At 38.5% G+C, this 24,066-nt stretch overlaps 1 protein-coding gene and 2 long non-coding RNA genes across 3 annotated transcripts in view; all 3 read right to left on the bottom strand.

Annotated features, from left to right (window-relative positions):
* The window catches only part of GRXCR1 (glutaredoxin and cysteine rich domain containing 1), a 39,067-nt gene extending 17,028 nt beyond the window's left edge, over positions 1–22,039 (bottom strand). The window contains exons 1-2 of the mRNA XM_027722579.2: positions 21,644–22,039; positions 19,150–19,152 (exon numbers count right to left, since the gene is read on the bottom strand). Of these exons, the coding sequence (XP_027578380.1) occupies positions 19,150–19,152; positions 21,644–22,039 (399 nt within the window). The remainder of the gene's footprint in view (positions 1–19,149; positions 19,153–21,643) is intronic.
* Positions 3,247–11,961, bottom strand: LOC120324005. The gene is made up of 2 exons (XR_005564993.1): positions 11,582–11,961; positions 3,247–3,454 (listed from the first exon to the last, which is right to left on the bottom strand). It is a non-coding gene; the product is annotated as an uncharacterized LOC120324005 (long non-coding RNA).
* On the bottom strand, positions 14,389–17,754 carry LOC113988726. Its single transcript, XR_003541012.2, has 3 exons — positions 17,452–17,754; positions 14,653–14,704; positions 14,389–14,542 (listed from the first exon to the last, which is right to left on the bottom strand). It is a non-coding gene; the product is annotated as an uncharacterized LOC113988726 (long non-coding RNA).
* Positions 22,040–24,066: the final 2,027 nt, after the last annotated feature.

Raw genomic sequence — 24,066 nt, 5'->3', positions numbered from 1 at the left:
CCCCTGGGGCAATGGAATGATATCACCAGTTACCCTCCTCATAACCATCGGCAAGCTGAGAAGGTCTATCAATACCAATTTACAAGTGAGGACACCAAGAGCTGCACTCCTAAACAAGGTAGTCAGAGAGTCTGGGGCACTCCCAAGTATAGTTACTAGTTTTGCTTTCTCTAAGGAAGTCACTGTTTTCCTCAGCTTTTAAAATAGCACAAACACCTGTGTGGCTTTTGTCGGGCTGTATGCTGTAACTTACCTTCCCCACAAACAGCAGCCCTAGGAATACATCAATTTCCAAAAGCCTGAAGCACGGGCTCCTCTGCCTCTGTCGCAATTCAGGGCATGAAACATCTCATTTTTTCCTGGTTGCATTTCACAGGGCTAGATAACACTGAGAAACCGGTCTCAGTTATAGAGGAGGGCTGCGATCCAGCAATGTCTTGAATTCTCTTATCTTCTAACTCCTGGGCAACTGTTGTCACTCATCTACACACACACCACATACTGCTGATTGTAAAACAGTGATTTTACCTCCTGAAGGTTGACATCCTCAAAATTGTTCAACTGCAGTGTAAAATAGATATAGGATGCAATTATACCTCAGACATTGTTATAGTATATATATGTTTGTAATTAATTTGTACTTTTTAGGCTGTATATCAATTTTGGGGATGTCAGAAGAAAATAACAAAAGTAATAATAATATTTCATGTGATATTTATACTGTTCCTTTCATCCTGAAATCACTTGACAGTATGCTAAAAAAACAAAACCAAAAGGAACGCTTTCTATCCTCTGACACCACGTATATGTGTGATGTTACCCTTTCTCTTCTGCAACCCTTTCTCTTTTGCAAATAGTACAATATAACATCATCTCTCTTTTTCTGCCACTGGAGACTTTCCCACATATTTTCTGGCACAGACTGCTGTTCAAGGGATATCAAAGTGTTCTTATTTCAAAGCAGTAAAAATACTTATAGTACCACAGCAAAGGAGTACAGGGCATGACCTGGCCTCTCCCTGCTCTTTGCAATGCTTCAGCCATCTTCTGGTTCAGAAGGTACAAAGACTGCAACTGAGCTTACCTCCAGTGTCCTTATTACTGTTCATCCAGCACACACCCATACAAGCAGGTGACCTGAGCTCGGATAAGAGAACAGGTTATGTCCCCAGGGTTCATGGTCTCTGCTAGACCCTGATGCCTCTGCTTCTGTACATGTAGTCAAACTGTCTGATACAGGCGTGGCACTGACTTGGGGGTAAAAGCAGCTTCTCTTCAACAAGGCACAGCAATGCTGTGAAGTCAGCCAGCACAAAATTTATTTCCAATAAATGAAAAATATGTTCTAATTAGTTGAAAGAAGATCCATATCTGTACATGCCTAATTGGATTTTGTTTATTAAGCGTCAAAAGGTCTATCAGTATTTTCTTATTCATTTATTTATGCCATTCTGCATATGATAGGAAAAAAATTAAATGTTCAAAAATCAGAAGCAAAAGATGTTCCTGTGATTAATTCTAACCTAGTCTGCAATTCTCCTGAGAAGAAACAATTCTGTAATATAATGCTTATTTCCCTCTTTCATTTGCTCATTGCTTATTTCTTTCTCCTCATATTCACCAATCTGACATCTCTGAGAAATTCTTAAAAAAAAAAGAGAGTATCTGGGAAGACTCTTGGAAATGTTACTCTAGTTTTTACCAGTTCATAATAAAGGAGAAGCATTTCTTTGTTGTGTAAGGACACTCCCCACAAAGACTGAAGGGGAAGAGGCAGGAGCTACTGAAAATAGCTTTTTCTCCAGCAGTTTACATGAGGCATTAGAAGCTGTTTGAAACATGGACTGTCCATCAATCTGTCCATTGTAGAGTTCTTTGAACCATTCCTGTATTTAGCAGAAGCTAGACTAGTTGTATCTAAACTGTCCTGTGACGATTATGAAGCTACTTCAGATAGAGTAGTAGGAAGTAGGTTGAGACAGGTAATAGCTGAGCCTGTTATTATTATTTAAAAACCCTTCATTGTTGCAGAGATCTCTGTGTTCCAGTTTGCTAGTGTCCTCCTCCCCTCTCATCAGCCTTATAAATAGAGGAAAAAATGCAATGTCATGGAGCACAACACAAATAGCAATAAAATATTAGAGCCAGACACATGGTTCCACAGGTAATCTTTTTGCAGTTAGCCTGTAAAAAAGTTTGACTGCCAATGACTTTGAAATTTCCACTACCAGTACAAAGAAAATCATAAAATCATAGAATGGTGGTTTGGGTAGTAGATTCAAAGATCGCATAGTTGCAGCCCCCTTTTATGGGCAGGACACCTTCCACTGGACCAGGTCACTCAAAGCCCCATACAGCCTGCCCTTGAAAACTTCCAGGGATGGGGCATCCACAACTTGCCTAAGCAACCTGCTCCAGTGCCTCACCAACCTCAAAGTAGAGAATGTCTTCCTAAATACCTAAGCTAAACTGACAGTATTTCTCAGTCTTTTTCTTTGAAGTCATTCTCCCTAGTCCTATCACTGCATCTTTATGATTTGGCCCATATCAGAAAAATCCAACATAATTCAGTATAGTGCAATTTTCTAAACAGCATTAGCCAGAGAAATTTATTTCAGAAAATTTTCATCAACCAGCACAATCACCATGCAAAAATAACATGCAATTATTTCTTTAGGACAGGCAGACTCTGTTCTTTGCCATTTACAGCAGGAAACTCCCAGTGCAATATTAAGGCAGCAGTCAGGAAATGCCTACACCAAGTTTCAGCAAGGCGTATGATAACTTTCTCCTTCGTTTTCAAAGAGTGCTGTGGGATCTCACACCAAAATAGACAATTGAAACCTCATATACTATCTTTCAACCTTATTATGGTCTCTCCTGCAAAATATGACTGCAGCCAAATATTTCCTGGACTAAGTAGGACTTTAAATCAGGACCTGAGTGTTGTCACATTGCTTTCATTTCTTTGAGTGTATCAATCATTGTAAGCCAGGAAAAGAATTACTCTGGGATGATTATTTTATATCAGGTTTTTTTGAATGATGTTACAGATACATTTTGAGGTTTTTAGCCAGTTTTACTTGGTAACCAAGATTCAGCTTTGTAATAGTAAATGTGATGAAGGGAATGCTTTGTCATTTACAAGGCATTCACTATTTATATTTCATAAAATTATTTTCTAGCTCCTGGACTACAATTCCTTGGGCAAACATCAGTGACTATTCACCCAGACAAAGTTCCATAGGAGTTTCTCAGTGTGTGTATTTTACAAAAAAATACTTTTCAGGTGAGCAAAGTGGTCTCAGACCACATGGGAAGTACACTTGCTTTTTCTGATATTGATCTTCATCTTCACTGAGAGCTTGAGTGCTTCTCAGCCTTCAGTGGCAGGGCCATGTCACAATCCAGCCTCATTCTTTCAGCTGTTAGTTCAGTAACTGTATTGTCAGCTCTGAAGATAAGTGATTGGGAAAGGAGAGAGTAAAGAAAGTTAATAATTGCTCTGATGCTGCTCATCAAACAGCCAGTTCATCTGTTACTCTCCTTATCAATTCACTTAAGAGTAAAAAGACTTGTCTTATACAAGAGAAAAGGTGCTGGGATTACTTTACTTATAAACACAGTATTTGCAAAATGGCTCTTCTGAGGCAGGGAACATGTCTCAGATGATGTTAAGACTTTTTTTGCAGTAAAACAAACTCAGTTTCTCAGTGGGGAAATGCTGCTGTTTCTGATAAGTAGTTTTTGTTATTCATAGCTGTTTTACAGTATATTTAATATGAACATGCTTAATACCTACCTTAAACTATACAGAAAACATCATTGCCTAGAGAAGTTGTGAATTGCCCATCCCTGGGAGTGTTAAAGTCCAGGTTAGAGGAGACTCTGAGCAACCTGGTGTAGTGAGTGACATCCCTGCCTGTGCCAGGGTGGTTGGAACTAGATGAGCTTTAAGGTCACTTCCAACTCAAAATGATTCTGTGATTCTGCATCATGCAAACTCCAGCCAGAACCAGTCCTAAAAATGGATTTTCTTTGGCATTGGATTATACCGTATTTCCCCTCTGTGCTTACTCTCTATTGCAAGACTGATTGTAGTGTGTTGTAACCTGGCATCCAACCAGGGAAACATTTGTTTTCTACAGGTGCAGTGCTAGTAGGAGAGCTAGAAGCTAGGGTTACTGAGGTTTGATTATCTGCTATGTTTGATAAATGGCTTTCAGCTGAACAATCTGCTGGCGATATAAACAATTTCTCTTTGTTTGATGAAATCGTTGGATCAGGAAATTGAAACCCATAGTTCTGCAGAATTGTGTTACAGTGTTACAGGAGATATTAGCTCCCTGATCTGCTTCTTGAGCCTTTGACTGCACAAAACAAATGCTAATTAGGAATGCTTATTAAATTTTAGTACCAGTTCTTAAGACCTAGAGTGTACCAGTCAGGTGCAGATGAGCAGATAAGTTTAGGAAAATTAAATGGTAAAAACTGCAAAAATCTTGCAAAAATTCAAATTCTCTTGTGGTCTAGACTGAAGTTCTGGTGGAAATTATCCTACAGTTTGTTCTTCTGGCTAAAAGAAAGTTACAAAGAAAATTCACCATAGATGTATTTAAAATACAAGTATTTTAAAGCTGCACTCGAAAGAATAAACAAATGGATTATTCTTAATATTTGTCACCAACAGGTGTAGTTGAAATACAGTGTAAAAAAATCCCTACATGCTCCCATTTATCTGGCTTAGCCAAAACTTATGAATTCAAGCTGTAATTGAAAACTCCTGTTTCCCTTGTCCCTTTTTCTCTCTTTACTTCAGAGAGCTGACCAGATTGCAGACTAAGCTTCACTTTCCCTCCAGCAAGCCTGATTGCTCTTCATCTGTCTTCCAGATCAAAGTCCTTCTTTTTAAAAAAAGTTCAAAAATGAACACCCAGTTTTTCCACATCTCCATGAGAAATTTTACTTCCTCCAGTACTGCCAGCATACAGAAGTATTTCTTCTCCACTCTCACTTTTGGCTTTATTCTCTCAAGACAGAGTACTTCACTGCCACACTTGACATTTCTGGGAGCTATTGAGGAATGAATTTAAGTGCAGTCCTTACCTTTTCGTAAGAGTTATATAAGGTCAAAATTACAAACCTGTGATGCAGGCAGGTTGCAGGAGTGGCTGGAAGCTAGAGATTTCCATGGTGCCAGCTCAGAAGTAGATAGTACCTCCTTAGAGGACTCACACTACTAAGCAGATAGATGTCCCCAGCTGAAACTAGGGGCGTTTGTGAAGAACACAGTTTTCTGGTTTCTTCTGGGCATTTATACTCACTGAAAGTGTCACACACATCTTGCCCTTTCCTATGAAGATCATTGCCGTGAATTGCCATGGAGCATGGAGAGTGCCACCATTTCAGATGAACTCTGGCCGTCTGGCACTTTGTATTGGTCGCAGTTTATGTCTGAAATGTGTTGAATTCAAAGCTTTACTTCCTTCTCTGGTAGGTTTGTTGAGAAATTCTCCGAGTCCAAGTGAACACATTTACCTAACCATCTTAAAAAAACTGAAAATAAACTATTGGAGAGCTTGTCCACAGCCAACACATCAGCTTCACAGGCTCCCAAACAATATTCCAAAAACTGACAATCACAGGTCTTGCATTTTCCTCCAACATGTCTCTGTGAATCCAGATAGCAGGAAGCTTTCTCCAGCATCTCATGGATAAACTCAGTTTTTCTCTACAAGTAGTTGATTTATCTCCTGAATTCCCTCTACGATATCAGCAATCCTATTTTATTCCTCTCCACCCAATCCCATATATTTGCAGTCACAGGCCTTGTATAATTATCACCAGAGATTTTCTGAAAATTAGTTACTTTATCTCGGTATCTACCACCCAGACAGTATCGTTTGTCATGATCTTGGTTTCCACTAGTTCTGGTTCTTGGTTAGCTTCATCTTTTCAGATATGCCTACAGAATAACTTGACAAGGATGCTACGTAATTTCATCCTATCAACTTTGTATTCAGAGTGGTTTCTCCAAAGAGACTTCAGTTACAAGAGGGGAAAGGAGGGGAGGGGAGGGGAGGGGACACCTTTGCTTCCCCCACCAGTAACCTATAGTGTTTTGCCCATTTACTCCCAGTATCCACTCATCAGTTTTCTATCTCACCTCCTGCAGTGCTTGATGCAAGTTGTTTAAAAATCATTAGATACAAAATTTACTAAAATAATTAAAGACTTGATTATGTTTAAATAATTTGCACTAAAATTCACACCCAGTCCGCAGAAAACACGGTAGCCGTGAAGCATGGTGGCATGCCAGTCTTCAAACTGAAACTTCCCTCTTCTGCAAGAAAAACATTATTTCTAGTAGATATGGCTTGTGTTGTGACAGGACTGAACACGGTTGTGATGTCTAAAAAAATGTACAGGATTATGTTGTTGCATGAATCCTGTGACCACTTGGAGATATTTTAATTTAGGAATAAATTTTGGCTTGAACTTTCATTGCATATTATACTTATTTTGGCTCAAGTAGCATGTCTGATCTGTGCAAAACTAAGAGGACACAGCTTTAAATTATCCCAGTGAGGATTATGACTGTGTTACATCAATGAGAAAGGAAAAGGAAAGAAATTAATTTCTACTTTGGCTGTTTTCAGCTGTTTAGCTGGAGACAGTTTTCTGAAGATTCTACTGACAGAACATCAGCATAACAGTTTATGCAATGTGCCTTTGACACGAGTAAGATACAGTGATTTTAAAATATCTGGAAAATTGAGAAGTCAAACTAAATGTGAATATAAAAAATAGTTCACAGTTTATCATTTCCACACATTTTCTGCGTCTACTAACAGACAACACAAAGTTAGAGAACAGGCAAATTGGAAGGTGACTGTTACTTCAATGTACCTTGAAAACAGAAACTAATTAATGTAAAAGAGAAACAAAAAGTCTACTGCATGTCACCTAAAGAAATGGTGCTATCAGTAAATTAAAAATGTATGGCTTGAGCTGCATAGCATCTGCCTGCCTGAAGGTGTGTCTGTAAATAGTGTGGAAGATCAGAGGACTGAAACAATGGATCACAGATGGGTCACGAAAAGAATGTTAGTATTAATTACACAATTCTAAACAAAATGAAAGCTCTGGAAATCTGAGAATAAGTCTCTATTCTTAGAAGAAGATTTGTCCTAGATTACATAATTTAATTTCCTGTTTAACAGTTATGTGTTACCACCTGGTGATAACAGTTATATGTAGGGGGTATGAAAAACAATTATTATTCAACATCTGATCAGTATTTATTTCACTTCTATCTCTTTATTGCTAGCAACAGGGAGAAACAGACTGAGCAAAATGAGAATTGAATTTCTAAAAAATGGAACTTTTTCTAAAGTTTAAAAAACATTGTTCAATTTTTACATTTTTTTTCTGGGCCTTTCTGTTTTCTGTTTCTATTCAAAACAAGAAGAAGGGCTGGAAATAAAAGAAGAGAGCATGTAGGTCAATTTGAAAGAGTTCTGATTAGCACTTAGTGTTTGGTCACTTGACCGAAAAGAACTCTAGACTTGCCTATATGTGGTTGTAGGTATGAAATATTTGAATAAATGGCTAGTATTTTTCTGGCATATTTATTTTTCTATTGTCAATTCACAGTTTAAGTTACTTTGGAGATTGTTTTCTAATAATATGAGTAGGATTTTTCAAATATGTTTAATTCTCTTGAGAAGAAATGTTTTGTTCTTCTACATGCTCAGACTTCAGTGGTAATTCTATTTACTTATGTACTGTTTCCCATGTTGACACCCTGAACTGTTAAAAAAAACCCCACAATACATTTGTCTTAAACAGCATTTGTTGAGCCAAAATTCTATTTTCTCTTGTTATGAGTAGTTTTTCATTTTGCTTGTTGTTTACCACACTGTTCGTGATGTTTGAACCTATGTTACCTGTTCACGGAGGATCACTGGGCAGCTCATGCCCTCTTTGAGAATATTCTGTAAGGATGGCTTTAGTCAGAACTGAACTAGAGCAGGACTTGCTGGAAACGGGCAGATAAAGATGAAGGAGTTCAATATCTCAGATCATGTGGAAAAGTTAGCAAATAACATGGCTCCAAATGAGTCCTGGTTTGAGCACGCTGGCACTGTCTGTCTGTAATCACTGCTGCTTCGCTCGATAGAATACTTCATACTGCAGAGAAAGACTTGTGTGATCAGCAGCAAATGGCTGTCATGGAAATTACTATGTCAACTCTGGTCCATTTCTTTTTAACTTGGCAGCAGTTTTGGAGTACCCTGTTTACTATTCTCTGGAAAGGCAAATGAAGTTTTTTAAAAAAAAGATTTGTATCCTTTCCGTCTTTTTCTTCACTCCTCTCTTTCACCAGTCCCTTACTCATTATTTCTAAAATATTCCTTTGGTATCCTTGGACTGATGGAGAGACTGATAATAGCGTGATAATAATAATACATACATACATACAGGGATCTCTGACTCATTTTACATTTAAACATAGCCAGGTGCAGTTAAGTCATGCAGTGATCCCCTTTGTAGTTCACAAATATCAGTTACGGTTTGGTTAGTTAAAAGGTATAAGTGGTCTATGAAAAATGTATTCTAGTCTGTTGAGCTTCTTACAAGTGCGATTAATTGTATTTCTGACTGGAGAATAAAACAGTTAGCTGCCGAGATCCTGCTTACAATATTACATGGCTATTCCTTCTTTATCAGCTATGTTTGGTGTGGTAAGTGGGTCTGTTTTCCCAAGACATACTGTCAGTATATCAGAATATCATCAGAAACAGAACAATAGCCTTCATATGGGTAACAATTCTTTATATTTGCACCAGTGTTGCAACTGTTGTTTTTTCCTAGCGTTACAGAGAATCAGCAAGTAAAAACTTGTATTCAGGAAAGCTCTTATCAGTTACACTTAGTTGAAAATTTACTGGACTTTCATTAGCAGATTTGTCAGCCTTTCATCATGAATTAATTACACGCTAGAGTCAGTCTTATGCAACAGAACTACTTCTGCTTACTCAAAAAACAACTAAAGAAGGTAATAGCATAAATGAAATAAAGTGTCATTCTCCACTGCAATCAATACCAGAGAAAATTCAAAAATTACAATTCATTTTTCATAATTTACCTCCCTAAGCAATAAAAAGAGAAGAAAGAGTTAAATGAATTCTGATTTTGATTTGTGATGCACACTGGAGTTTTCATGTTTGGCAGGTAACAAGCTTTCTGTCAAAAGTGATTTTATCTTTTACTGTATTCCTGCAAATGGAAGCTGAAATGAGATGCACTAAGATCCTGAAACTCCCAAGGAATGTTGAGCAAAAGTGAGAAACCACTACTCTCCCTTAGTTTTCATTTCCAAACATCTGCCAAATGATGTACTTCTTCTTTCCTGACACTTTATAAAATTTAAAGTCTACCTGAAAATGTTATTCATCTGGGCTGAGATAAAAACAGACCGTTTTGTAAAAGTTGAAATTGTCATTTGCATGGCACAGTTAAAGAAAAAGCCAACTATTTGTCAGGCGAACATGGAGTATTCTTTCACCTGGGGTCACAAAGCACTTTGCAACCAGCAATGAATTTTGCACAGGTCTTAGAATGAGGCAAAGAGCAAACTTAAGCAGTGATTAGTGCACCAAAGTGCTGATTCAGTCCTTACTCCTCAATGAGAGCCCTATTACTCAATGTATGGAAGTAAGGAAAAGGAATCTCTTGTAGTTATAGCACTACTTTGTTCTCTGTTAGTGCTGAGTGATGAAGGACCTGGTTTCCCTGCTATATTACTTAACCTAATTGGAACTATGCTCTCAGCTATCTCATCACTTAATAATACCTAGGGATTTGGTAGCTTCATCTTCAAACTCTGAATAGTTAATTACTAGTTATATATTCAATATTCATTTTTTAAATTAAAGATCCATCTGCATTGCACACATAAAGTGCTTCATGTCTTTTCTTAAGCAATAGATTTCAAAACTAAAGAAAGAGAGCTTGAGATTTTTATACAGATATAGAGGATACAACTCCTAGACAGCATACATAAACCAGCTCTGCCCTAGAATAGTCTATACTGTGGCTGCTAGCCTTGATATGTGAAAGGGGACAGATGGCTCATCCACCAGTTCTGTGTCAACAAAATGAAATACAACTTTGTGGAGCAGAATTATAGACTTTGTTGTTGGAAAAAAACTAAGGTGTAAGCTTTTGGTTTGATTTGGTTTTTAACCATACAGGTATAATGTCTGAAAATCAGAATATAGCAGGTTGTATGCTTTATACTAGCTCCTAAACCTGCTAGTCAAAATAGCTGCCAAGTTAGTTAGTCTGTATATATCACATCTGCAACTGGACTAATTTTTTAGCAAGGTAAGTGTGAGCAGCTTTATGCTTTAGTCTGATACAGGATTTTGTCCAGAGATATTTATTTGTTAAATAAAGCAGAAACTAATCTTCAGAAAATCATAATTTTCATATAATAATGTTCTTATAATAGGACTAGGATCTATATTGTGTCATAGAGTTAAATATGTTCTGGTCAAGGAATAAGACTACAAATGAAGATGCTAAGATTATTAAATTGGCTATCTGCTTTTCTTTCAGATGAACATTTCAATAGCTTCTTTGCATAGTCATCATTTAACACTCTACAGCAAGAAAAATTAATAACAACATTTATTCTAATATCATAATTTGTCTTTAAACAATTCTGAAACCCCAGACTGATTGCATTTCTTCCAACTGAATAACCTTCTGCCAAAATGAAACTTGAGACAGCATAAAAAACAGGTCAGAAAGTTTGCTAGACATCTCTCCTTTTTTTGAAAACTCTTGCCCTTATCTGTTGTGACTGCAAAAGAGAACTGCTGGAGCAGCTGATGATAAAACTACCTGGCTGAAGGAACCACATGATTCAAGTCTACTCTCAGTCAGTAACAAAAAAACCCAGATAGTATTAGTCACCTGTATCCAGCTGCAAATACTGGCCACTAATATCGTTCTTCCACCCCACACTCTCCTACATGGAGATGCACAAGACCATCATGCACCAAGCAGATAGGTTTCCAAAAGGCCTGACCACCCAGCAGGTACAACAATAGCTGCCATGGCAATATTTTGCATAGTTAGATGAACAGATGAACATGTCATTTATAAACTGCTGCCTCTCTTAAATCTGTATGATACCTTAAGTTTGGACTCGGAGGGACTGAGTAGGTGCTTCTATTTTTGAACCACGGTGGGATTTTGAACAACCAGATACACCCACTGCATGTGCGTGAATCTGACTGAAAGCAGCATAGAATCATAGGATGGTTTGGCTTGGAAGGGGACCTTGAAGATCATCTAGTTCCAAAGCCTGTTGTGGGGAAAGACACCTTCAACTAGACCAGGTTGTACAGAGCCCCATCCAATCTGACCTGAACACTTCCAGGGGTGGGTCATCTACAGCTTCCCTGGGCAACCTGTTCCTGTGCCTCATCACCCTCGCAGTAAAGAATTTTTTACTAGTACCTACTGTCTTTCAGTTTGAACCCATTCCCCTTGTTCTGTCACTTACATGCTCTTGTAAATAGTCTTGCCCCATCTTTCCTATAAGTTCCCCTCAGGTACTAGAAGGCCACAATTAAGTCATCCTGCAGCCTTCTCTTTTCCAGGCTGAACAATCACAGTTCTCTCAGCCTATGCTCATAAGACAGGTGCTCCATCCCTCTGATCAGCTTGGTGGCCCTCCTTTGGACTTGCTCCAACAGGTCAGTGTTCTTCCTGTGTTGAAGACTCCGGAGCTGGATGCAGTACTTGAGGTGGGGTCTGACCATAGACCTCATCAGACTATACCTGGAAAGGGGGGTTCTTAAGATGTGGATTAAGACCTGTGACAGGTGGAAAGAACTCCAGCAATAACGCTTAAAGGTCTCATTTTTCACTGTGTCTATCAGTCTGTCTCTTATGACATTCCCTGCTTGAACAACAATGAAATGCTTCATAGTTGCCTGTAGGGCTAGGAAGGAAAGTCCTTTGCATTTAGATGTAGTAAACCAAGAGCAAGACATGAGAGGCTAGGCAGGAAAATATCACATTTTCTTTAAAACACTGGAAGTTCAGTTGCAGATTTAGAAGCTGACTTCTTTCTGTCTTACAGAAGCTGCAAGGAGAAACAGATTTTTCTTAAATAACAGTGTTTCACTCCTGTCAATTCCTAGTAGTTTTGAACCTTGTTAGATAATTAGCAATCAGTAGTATTCCAAACAAGGCTACTGAGAGTCAATTCCAAAGAAAAAAAATATTTGCCTTTGAACCAGCATTGGCTGAATTGTCAATACAGCACACAACACGTTGTTATAAATGTGTGAAAATATTGGTCAGTAAGGCTTTTTATACTTCTTTGTGAGAAAAGGAGAAAGAACAGGTTTGTGTGTGGTATTTCTGCAGTACAGAAGACATACTCCTCTGACACTGATGGAGGGTGTTTCAAAGTTCCAAAGTAAAATGGTACTAAGGTTGTTAAAATGCTTTCCACAATTCATACCAGCAATGAATGATAGTTTTTCTGTCTTCTTTCTTGCCATGTGTGAAATGAGTCTCTACTTCACTGACTCCAGCTGCTCGTCTGTGACCATTTCTGTTGCTTTGTATGATGGAGGCTATAAAGACTAGTGCTGTGGCAGTCTCTCCACAATGTAACTACTGCATCAAGCAAAACACAAGATTGCCTGTTTGGATGGGGAGCTGTATCTTTCCAGCTCCTTTTTTAAAATCAACAGGCTGGAGATGCTGTCCTATCTATTATTCCTCTTGTAAGTTTTGGAAAATTTCAGTGATATTTGAGATTCATGTTTTGTACTACCTAACAATGGATGTTGCAGAAATGAGAAAGGTTTTTATGTATGAAAGCCGTACCCTTTTCTCTTTGGTAACAAATTCCATTTTAAAGAATGTTTTATTCCACTTCAGCTACAAAATTATGGTGCTGCCAAACATTGCAGTCACAGGCTAAAGCTCTAGCCAAAAAAAAAAAAAAAAAAAAAAGCAATGTCTTTTTGACCATTTCTTTCTTTCAAGTTATTAATAATGTACCTTGTGTTGGTACAGTATGTCATAAACTGTCAACACTGGTAGAAAAACGTCAGAGCAAGCTGCTGACAGACCAGAGCAGTCTAGCTCCATAACATGTATGGCACATATACATTTATATTTTCTAGCTTGTGTAAGCTTACTAGTGCATTTGCAAATCCTACCTCAGAACTGAAACAGCTTCGAGATCTGTAAACTTAAAAAAAAAAAGGAATTTTAATGCACTTAACTTGTTAGGAAATATTTAAAATTTTAAAATAGGAGCTGTGTTGCATCCTCATTATTGCCATATTTTTGCAGATGCACAGCTGTGCAGTCTGGTGACATATTGGCCCAGAGTAGTCAAGTATTTGCTTCTATGTTTATAAAGTTTTAAGTAAAATGTACTTCACCTAAGACACTCAGGTGCGATGAGGACCCTTAAATATTTGGTTGCAGAGTAATTTATTTGTACATGGAATTAGGGGTCAGTGACCAAGTATGGTGCTAGGAATTAAGTACATAGGACAGTTCATATTTGCAGACAATTTAGTTCATCTTTTTATGTTCCACAAAATTTGTATTTGCTGTGTCAAAGGCATACAAGTCTCAGTGGCAATGCACTAGCAGGCAGCCTGTTGTACCATTTCAAAGAAAAGGGAATAGCCCCAAATTTTCTTGATAACCCTAGTTTTAAGAATACTTCAAAAGACATTTTCTCCTTATTTTCCTGCTGAGTTACTGAGTTGAGATTCACAGATGGCAAAAGACAAGAGTTATTGCTACTAATTAATGATTGAGACTAATCAGTTCATCTTTTTCATCTCTGTTGTAAGAGGTCAATTTCAAAAAAATCCTACTCTTAGAATAAGTAGAAAAAATTTCTGCACTAACATCCTAAGATTTTTTTTGATAGGCTGTTTGCATAACATGACTCTTTTTCAAGTTAGTTTGAAATAAGATGAAGCATTTTTCATCTTAAGTCAAAGGCTGAGCATCTTATTGAGCAGTTCCACAAAGGGACATTATGTAAGAATCCCAGAGCAGTACATAGGCTCAGACCCAGTGTTCATCTGGTATTCCAAGTCATCTACCAGACAGATAATTAAAAGTAAGAGGATGGAAAGCATATATGGCATTTTCTACTAATACTCTCTCATTTTATGACTGGTTTCAGCTCAGAGAATATCCTGAGGCCAATATGACTTAGGAGTCCCACTTATTACAACCAGGAAGCATTTTTTTCCGTTTGGCATTTGCATTCATTCATTCGAAAAGAAAGCAAATGTATTTTTAGATTTAAAGGCAGAGGATGAAACAAGGTGGCAGAACATGATTGTTTGCAATCTCTCATGTCTTGGATACCTGGATTCAGTCTCTTCTCTACCTCTTTTCCCTAGCAAGCACATCACAGGCTACCAGCTTTTCTAGGATACTTCTATATGGAAGAAATGTGACCACTGTACTCCTTAAGAGTGAGAAAGAGAGAAACAAAGAAATGGACGTCAAACATGACGCTGAAGAACAGTAATATTTGGTATAGCAAACCTGTGTTCCATTCCTGTTTCAGCAACTTACTCGTGCTGTCCTGTTGCTGTCTGTTTCAAAGTACAACTCCCACCACTGCCTCCTGGAAGACACAATTTGTAACAAAGCAGAATCTGCTTATATACAGTTTGTGTAGGATCTGATGCACCAGGCACGCTCAGGGAACACCTACTGCTTCAAACCCTGCAGGTGAGACAGGCAATGGAACCACTATTTTATGGTTCCCATAGGACACGAGTAGGAGGTAACTGTCATGCCCTGTCAACACTGAGATGATGAGGCACATGGCCAAGGCAGAGAATTAGTCAAGTTTTCATTAATGAAAGGCTTTTGCTGCCTTTGAGGCAAGGCAGCACCAAAGAGAGATTTGGAGGATCTCAGTGTTGCAGCTTCATGTCTAAGTCCTTCTTCAGAGGCCTATGGATATTTTGAATCTTAATCTGAAGTCTTGATTTGAATCTCAAGTCTAGTACTACATATTCTGTATATACATATTCACTACAGTATTACCACAGCTTCTTTGCTATGCCCTTTCCCATGGAAGAGACAAGGCCAGCGTCTCAAGAATGCTGACCTCATTTATGGATCCTTTACAAGGATCAAGACTCATCAGAGCAAGAATAATTTTGATACCATGCAGTGCGCTGGAAGCTTGGACAGATGTCCAGTACTTGCTAGTCAGACTGCCAGCATAAAAGTCTATCAATTTTTTGTCTATAATTATAGATTCAGTCTCAAAGAAGTGGTAAATGTAACCATAGTTTTATTGCTAAGCTTCCCAATCTTGAGTGCATTGAAAAGTCAAGACATCCCATATTTACATTTTTAAAAAACGAGACAGCTTAGTCTTTTTTAAATCAAAGCTTGTACATGACTTTCAGTGGTTTAGATAGTTTAAAGTCTATTTGCCGATCATTCCAGTTCTATGTCAAGTAGAATTTGCTTCAAGTCCAACAGAAGCAAATCCTACAATGCCAGTAATAGCCTAATAATAGATTTGTCTGATATCAGTGCTTTATAGCTGATTTCTACAGGAACATGAGAACAATAAAAACCAATATCCTAAGTACTGACCAAATCCAGACTCTGGTTAAAAGCTCACAGAACTGAACATTTTAGTTTTTAATTCAGTGTGTCTCTTTAGACATCAGCTCTGGAAAACACTTGTTATAACTGTGAATTGATCAACTGTATCAGCTGAATCACTTTCCCATGTGATGTGGTCACAGATCAAAGTCCTTCTGAAGGCACAAAGGAGTTGGTGAAAGGACACTATGCCCATTCCAGTAGTGATCCATTTGTCCTTCTAACATTGATTTTTCTGTAACAAGAAGAAGCCTACTTTTCATAATCACTTGATCCTCTGTGTCATTAAAATTTTTCCTGTTCTCCGGTGGATTTCAGTGCAATGCATTTCAATAATTGGTTTTCCAGACTTCCTAACACTAGGAAGATACACTGGAAGTTTGTACCTCAGATACCTACAGCTCATTGGGATTTTATCTCCATCCAAGTAAGTGGCATTACTGCAGCAAATGCTCTGTACAAGCAACCCAGCACATATTCTTCTCTTGCAAGCTATGCCTATTTGAGAATCACAGGGTAGTGTGTATGGATGAGAATATGAAGGAAAAGTTCAAGAGATCTTTTACAATCCTTTTCCAGTCCTAGCTGAGGTCTTTGGGTTCAAAGAGTTCAGTGATGCCGGAATGTCAGCACCGATCATCTGCCAAAGAAGTGAGGAGGACAATATCATGACTGCAATTCTCTAGTGAAAGTGCAAATCCCACTTTCTCATCTCCCCAGACTTTTGGGGAGATGCCACCCACCCTAAAACCTTTGTTTGTACGATTGCACAAGAAACTTTCCTACACAACACTTTGTAGCATCTGCCTTCTTTGGAAGACAGTTGGTTTTGCTGCTGTATTTCAATTTATTTTGTCTGTAGTATTAGCTAGCCCTACTGGTTTGTAAGCTCTGCATGTCCTGCTGTGTATTAACTTTTCCAGGTGTGAGAGACTGAAATTGGTTAATGGCTTAAACACCAGGTCACCTGCAAGTAAAGAAAGATGAAAGTGAACTTAACCACCCCAAAAGCTCTTCTTCTCTTAACAAACTTCCACATGATTCCTTATTCTTTCCCACCTTTCTCCCTAAACATTAATAAACTCATTCTTTATCAGGCTGAATAATGACATGCACTTTGCAACCTTAAATGTTAGCTCTACCTGAGAAACTGTGCTGGAAAACAGTGTAAAGACCAAGAACACTGTGTCTGACTCTTGGCCCATATCACTGACGCAGTGCTCACAAAGGCGTTCATCAGGTTTGTTAGCCAGGCCTGCCCTCTCACAAAAGACGTCAGCAGGCCCTGCCTGAGAATGAGTTCTGTGGCTAATTTAGCAGAACGTGACCTTTCGGAGGAGGTTGGAAGGCCAGTGGAGTGTGTAAGTATGGAAATAGAGGAAAATACCCTTGCTGAAGCAGTGAAAATGAGGGGAGACCCATATAAAACCTTTGGCTGAGCTCCATTACATTGCACACTGGGATGGAAACCCAGTCTGGCATGAAATGATCATTGTATTACCTAGTAATATATCAGACAACACAAGGATTTTTGTCCCTTGTTACCTGGAAACCATCATAGGTATGGTCTAGTCATAAAAATTGGTTGTGAAGAGAGTTATATTTATCTCAAGGAAAAAATAACTATTTCTCTACTACTTTCTATGGGAAAATATAGGAAATATTCATACCAATTTGCATTTAAATAGTATTCTAATATTAGAAAGCAAAATGTCAGGTAATGTACTGAAATAAAACCATTACTTTGGATATGCAGAGAAGGGGCTTTTGCTTCTGACACAATTGGCAAGTCTCGTCCCCAGCTCCGGAGCTGCTGACACTGTCAGTTTTAGTGTTTCAGCAGGAGAAAATGTCACTTATACCAAGGAGGTGCATGAACAAGGAGTCTGGGAGCTTCAGCTCCTTCCTGTTTTTCAAGCTTTTCAGTAATGCCTGTTTCTCACAAATAAAGTGTTCCTGGCTGTCTGACACCTGTGTTGCCAGCACTGTGGGAGGCCACCCCCCAGGCCCAGTTTAGGTGCTGACAGAGGCTGCCTGACACATGTGACTGTCCCTACCCTTCACCAGACAACTGGGGACCTCCCTCCCACCTTCCCCACCCAGGGTGGTTGCTATGTCAACGCCCATCACCCCCCCTCCCCAGGATGTGGTTGCTATGTCAACAGTCTCCTTGTGGCATCCTCCCCATGGAGGGAAAGGCTGGAGGGGTTACCATGGAAACCATGCTGTCCTGAAGCATCAGTAGAGCTGGTCTCTTCCCCACCTTTCTTCCCCAAAATGTTCTGCCATGCTGCTGAGACAATCCTCAGATGTGTTCTGCTCTGTCCCACATTCCCTCCCCATGGCTGTACTAGCCCCAGCTGTCCACAGCTGCTCCCACCTGTCTGGTAGCAGCTTCCCCAGCCATGCGGGGATGGCCTGATGGGAGACCTTTCATTGTCACAGCACTGGAGCAGCTCTCATCTGGAGACACAGACAGCCCTTGGACAAACCAATGTAAGGGACTTAGCTCCACTTCTCAGGGAACAGTGGAAATGAGAAGTCACGGATTGTGCTGGTGATGAAGTGCTCAGTGCATGACTGTGGGAAGATGTAGCAGGGGATGCACATCTATTTGGCAGCAGATATACATTCTCAGACCAGGCTTGTATCATATAGCAACAACAACCAAAACCACCTCTTCATCTAGAAATACTTCCTGTATTACATCACTCTCTTAAAATTGAAAAAAGCTCCAGAAGGTGTGATTATTTTTTTTTTTTCAGCTGAGTTTGTCGTGGGAAGAAAGGATCTGAACCAATTCTGTAGAAAGGCTGTAGTAAGAAAATGTGGGGAAAAAATACTCAAAATCCCAAATATTTGATGGAACGTTAAAATACACAGGAGTAATTTTACCACGGGTATTTGAACAGAAAAAAATCAAAGGTCTTGACTGCACAACATAACAAACCACAGTTAAGGAATACCTGCTTATCCCTAGAATATCTGAGCAAAGTGATTTGTTTTCAAAGATCTCTTCCCTATCACAGGAGCATCTAGGTATTTGGAGAAGTAGCATAGTAGAGGAATTTGCAGATATAGTCTGAAGAATCAGAATGTTGTCAATGCAGAAAACATTAAAAAAATCCCTAGTTTCAGAGTCACAAGACACTCACACATACTCAATATTTTGCTTCTTGCATACACATTTTAGTTAATAAGTGATACAGTGAATACTAAATAAGAAGTATTTGAACACATATTTATCAGTTCTTAGGATAAGGATTGTCAAGAGTTCAGGTGCATGTTCTGAGATTACAAACACCAGCTTTGACATTAACTCTGGGAAATAGACAATGAGTTCATCTCATATGAGTTCTACTGCTGAATCATCAAAGGGGCAGAGATGGACTCTCCTCAGGGATAAGGGACTCCATATACATTTTAACTATTGTTATACACCTGCTGCTGCTTATCTAAGAGAAACATATAACTGCAGATGACCTCACATAATCAAGAGAGTAACTTACAAAAATGCCCAGATCAAGAGATTTTGAGTTATACCTCCTAAGAGATATCTTTCTATCTTACTGTCTTTTTGAAAGAAGAACACTTGTTCTCTAAGAGGTATTCCAGCAGGAAGTCTGGAACACGCTTACAGAAAACTAGAAATCATCCTCTAATCTCACGCTAAAGGCCATTACTTCATTTGTAATTGGATGGATTTCAATCATATTTCACATTACAATAAAGCAGTTCCAAATCCATCTCAAAACTAACCTTTTTGCTTTGTTCTCCTCTGCGTTCACTATGTAGCATAGAAAATTGGCTCACAGTATGATATAAAAATATGCAATCCATCGTTGCTCTTCACTAGACTTCAAACTTTATCTCTGGGGAAATAGGAACTTGTTTGTGTAGAAACATAAAATCATGATGTTCTCTGTATTATTGAATATATGTCTTTGATCCAGTAGGCACTTAATGTAAGAATATACAGTTATGTCCGGAAATCAGTCATCTAGACCTGTCTAAGCAGAAGCTGCTCAGTTCCCCATATATTTTCCTCATCTGCTTTCAAAATCTGCCTTTCCTTTTGGACTTTACAATGCCTGTAGCAGAGAGTTCTTAAATTTAATTATGTACTGAATGAGAAACTGTTTAATTTGTTTTCATCTGATAATTTAACTTTTCCCCTTTCTTCTGCAGTAAAATATTGTCAATAAAAAAATTCTTAGCACCTTTTAAACCAATCGTTATTTTACAGGTTTTAATTATGGACACCTGTGGTAGACTTGTATACATATAATTTTCTGACATTGTAAGATGGATATGCCTTCTTTTGAGCAATATTTTCTTCTGGCAAAACACCTCATGGAAATAGCACTGGTCCTAGCTATAACTCTGCTAGGAATTCAAGAAACATTGCAATCACGGTATATTGGTTTCAGTCCATGGGTCTTTCCTGAAGAACTTCCAATATAAAACTGGAGATAGAAAAAGCAAAGTGGCGGGGACTCTAATTAAGGTGGGGATGTCTTCAAATGGGTCTATTTATTTAGCTGATTCGAATTTCTTAGCTTGGTGTCACTGATGTAGCAGAAGAAAGCATTTAGGAGGGAATAAGGCTGGTGAGTTGGTGTACTACATGTGGTGAAACAGCACAGAACAGTGGAATCAAATTTGGAGAACTCAGACATGCATCAGTTAAAACTTCCTAATTCATATCTTAGAAAAAGTGAGTTTACAAATTTTGTCAGAGTAGGGATTTCAAGGACAAACTCTTCAGTGAATAGCTTGAAAGAAAGCAAACTACTTAAGTGCTACATGATGTGATGTTATGTAAAGAAGAAAAAAGAACAGGCCGTTCATCTTTGAAACTTCAACTTCCACAGGAACGTTTGTATTGACAAAAAGACTGTTATAATTTAGGTACAACATAGAGGATAAATTCACATCCAGAAGCAAGAGAATGTTAATCTACAGCCATTTATAAACGTATTATGAAATTCCTTAGTTTCAGTGTAAGGAAGAACACAACAACAGTCATTAATATCAAATTTCCCATGATTTAAAACCACATAAAAGCTTTTAATACAATGCCCTGAAGCCAGTTATAGGATAATTTAAGTGAACAGCATAATTCTGGATTATAAGAACCTTCAGAAAGAGTTTGGTTGCACACTTGTTGCTCTTTTGTATAAATATTAATGACTGAAAGGTTATATAGATATAGCCTATATAGATAGGTTATATAGATAAATTGTATATATGAGTTAAATATTTTAGAACTTTTGTCTTCATTTTTCTTTGATGTTTCTCTGACTAAGGCGTTAGTGTGGCATATGCTATTTCAACTACAAATATTCTACTCCTTCTATAAAATAAGTGGAAACCAGACATTAATAAAAGAGGCCTCTGACTAAGATTTCATTCCTCTGAAATTTTCATGTGGGAAAACTGTCATTGCTGCCACCCTGCACCTAATTTGATCTACTTTTCAGATTAAACAATGGGATTTGCAAGTATACATATTTACATGTAGGGACAGGAGATAACATCGTACACTCATTAGAATTAATATAATGTGAGTGGAAATGTGACACGGCCCTGTACCGTGGACCTGTACAGATCTCCAGCAAAGCCCCAGTTAAATCCTCTGTTACATTTCTTTGCTGGTCCATACGTGGGAAGCAGAAAATACATATTTCTACTCAGTAAACTTTAGGTCAATTTTGAAAACCAAAGTTCACAGTCAGTTTGGAGTGTGGAGCTGTTTTATACTAGAAAGACCAATGAGCCCTTCTTGTGCAACAACAGCAAGTGGATAACAATGGGAATGAAGCAGAATATTGAGAAATCATAGATGAGAGCAGTTTGAACAAAGTGAAGAATAATGTGTGGAATTAAAAGGGACAGACAGAGGGCTTACAGCCAGCAGAACTGCATTACCTACCTGAAATACTTTTGCCAAATTGTCAAAGAGAGCTTGACCAGCACTGACTTTATGCTTGACTCCCCTGACTGTACCATTTTTGCTGAGGATGTTGACTCGCTTCGTACCAAATCCTTTCTCTTTAGTGGCTCTGACTAAAATGAGCAAGTCGTCCTCCTCGTTCTCATTTTCATCACACTCAGACCCCATGTGTCCATTCTGCTGCCCGTCCACTTCGCTCAGCCGGCTGGTTTGGTCAGTCTCTGAGCTACTGGCATATTCGGAGTCCAGAGAGTCGGCAGCCTCCCCATCGGCGTACACCTCCTTCAGCACCCTCCCGCTGTGTGAGGACGCAACACGGAATCGAACCTTCCTCGACAGCCTCTCGCTGTCCGCCTTCACCTCACTTTTAAACATTGCCTCTTCCATTGATATAAGCAGTTTGCATTGTTCCAGCGTGGTGTCCATTGCATTTGCCAGTTTGTCACACTTAACAACAATATCAGCACTGTTTTCTGTTGACAGGGGTTCTCATATTAAACTAAAGAGGATTCCCAAGAAGCCCCTGCTGTTCTGAAGTTAATAATGGATGCATTTGTGCTATGGTTACCTTTAAACTAAAACCTGTAAAGTGATATCATTAATTAAATATTAAAAAGACATTGTGTACTTTTTAGCACTAAGGAAGAAAGCAAGAAAGGGAGAAATTATATTCATGGATTAAAATAAAAATTCATCCTGTGCAGAGCCAGGATGATCCTTGTGGGTCCTTCCAGCTCAGAATATTCAATGATTCTGTGATTCTGTGATTCTGTGATTCTATGATAAAGCAAATAATAGAAATTACACAAGTTTATATAAATGCAGTTCAATTTGCTGAGAAAAACAAAGAGTTTTTCACAAGATCTGCAGAGTCGAAACTGTTTATGTACATTGCACCTGAGGGGAAAATCACAAACTTCAGCTCTTAAGTCAATGATCAACACGTTTCTTTCATCAGAATACTTCAATTCCCTACTAGTCAGACCTCATTCACCGAAGTCTGCTTTTTATACAAGCTTACAGGCATTCGGCAGGGAGCTCTGACTTGATGGTTTTCGATGCGGGCCTTTTCACAGGCTGGCAGAGCAGCAGAGAAGCAATTAGTCACAATTTGTTGCACAGAATAACACAGTGTTATTAAATAAAACCGAGCCACAGCTAACACCACACAGCAACCATAGCATATGTGCTGTTTTGTCATTCACTCAAGGTACTGGGCAAGGCAATCTGAGCAAGGAGTAGGAGAAAGCAAATTAATTGAGGCAACGAGGATCAACAGCAAGAAGTAGGGTAAGGTGGATTCATGTACAGGGGAAGCACATTGCGCTATCCCAGCAAATTACAAGTAGTGGTTGCCACAGTGTTCAGTACCTGCCTCTTGGTGTAAAACTAACAAATCCACACTTGAGGTTTCTGGCTATGTCCGCTCAATATCATGTAGTAGCACCTTAAACCCCCAAACTGGTTCTGAGTTTGCATGATGATTCCTGCTTACAGTGCTATTTCTGTATTTTCTTCATTTAAAGGAAAATGCAGCATAAAGAACTTAATCTCTTTCTCATTTTCCTGACAAACATTCCCTATATGCTCTCTACAGCTTAATTTTCTCTCTAGACTCATGAATATTGAATTGCTTCCTGAAGCCTGTGGCTTGGCCAAGAGATGTGAGCATGAAATGTGTCCATAGATTCACAGTCAACCCAGAATGGGTTGACCTGCAGTCACTAGAGGCTGCAGAGCTTCAAGGATCTGAGACTTTCTGGTCAAGATTTTGGAAATGCAGACTCAAATTTTTCAGCAGTTGGTTGGGGGTTACTGTGACTTTATTTTGAACAAGAAACATGAAAATACTGCTCTTCAGTCCAAATAAAATCACAGTTTCTGTGGCTGACTCTAAAATTATCCGTTTTCTGTCCAAAAAATGGAAACACAATGATTAGTGGCATTTCATAGCACTAGTGGTTGCCACACTTCTTTCTAAAATGCGATAACCACTATTATTAATACAGAAAATATTAGGTAATAGTAATAAGTTCCAGGAGTTAAAATACATTGCTACTTATCTTTTAGTGAAGAAAAACATCTAGTATCCAAGTTTGTACTAGTATTGAAGTTATAAGACACCATGTGAAATTCATTTAGAGGGAGGATGCTGAATCTCACTGATTGTGACATAGCCACTTGCTCACAGGAGTTTTGAGAAGAAACACAGTTCATTATTAGTAAAAAGTAACTTAGAATGAAGAACATTCTATAGAAGGATGAATATTTCAAAGTATCTTCTATGGAATTATCCAAACAGGGCTGCAAGATACCTGGAGAAATTACTTAGTCTATTACCTACCCCAAAGTTAACTAACTTAATAGTGTTTCCATGATTATCTGAGTGATTTCCTCTTGTA

Source organism: Pipra filicauda, unplaced genomic scaffold, assembly GCF_003945595.2.
Source record: "Pipra filicauda isolate LSUMZ 115617 unplaced genomic scaffold, ASM394559v2 scaffold116_size3395265_pilon, whole genome shotgun sequence".
NCBI classification, from domain to species: domain Eukaryota; kingdom Metazoa; phylum Chordata; class Aves; order Passeriformes; family Pipridae; genus Pipra; species Pipra filicauda.
The sequence above is the reverse complement of the archived record's forward strand: the minus strand, read 5'-3'. Positions and strand labels throughout refer to the sequence as shown.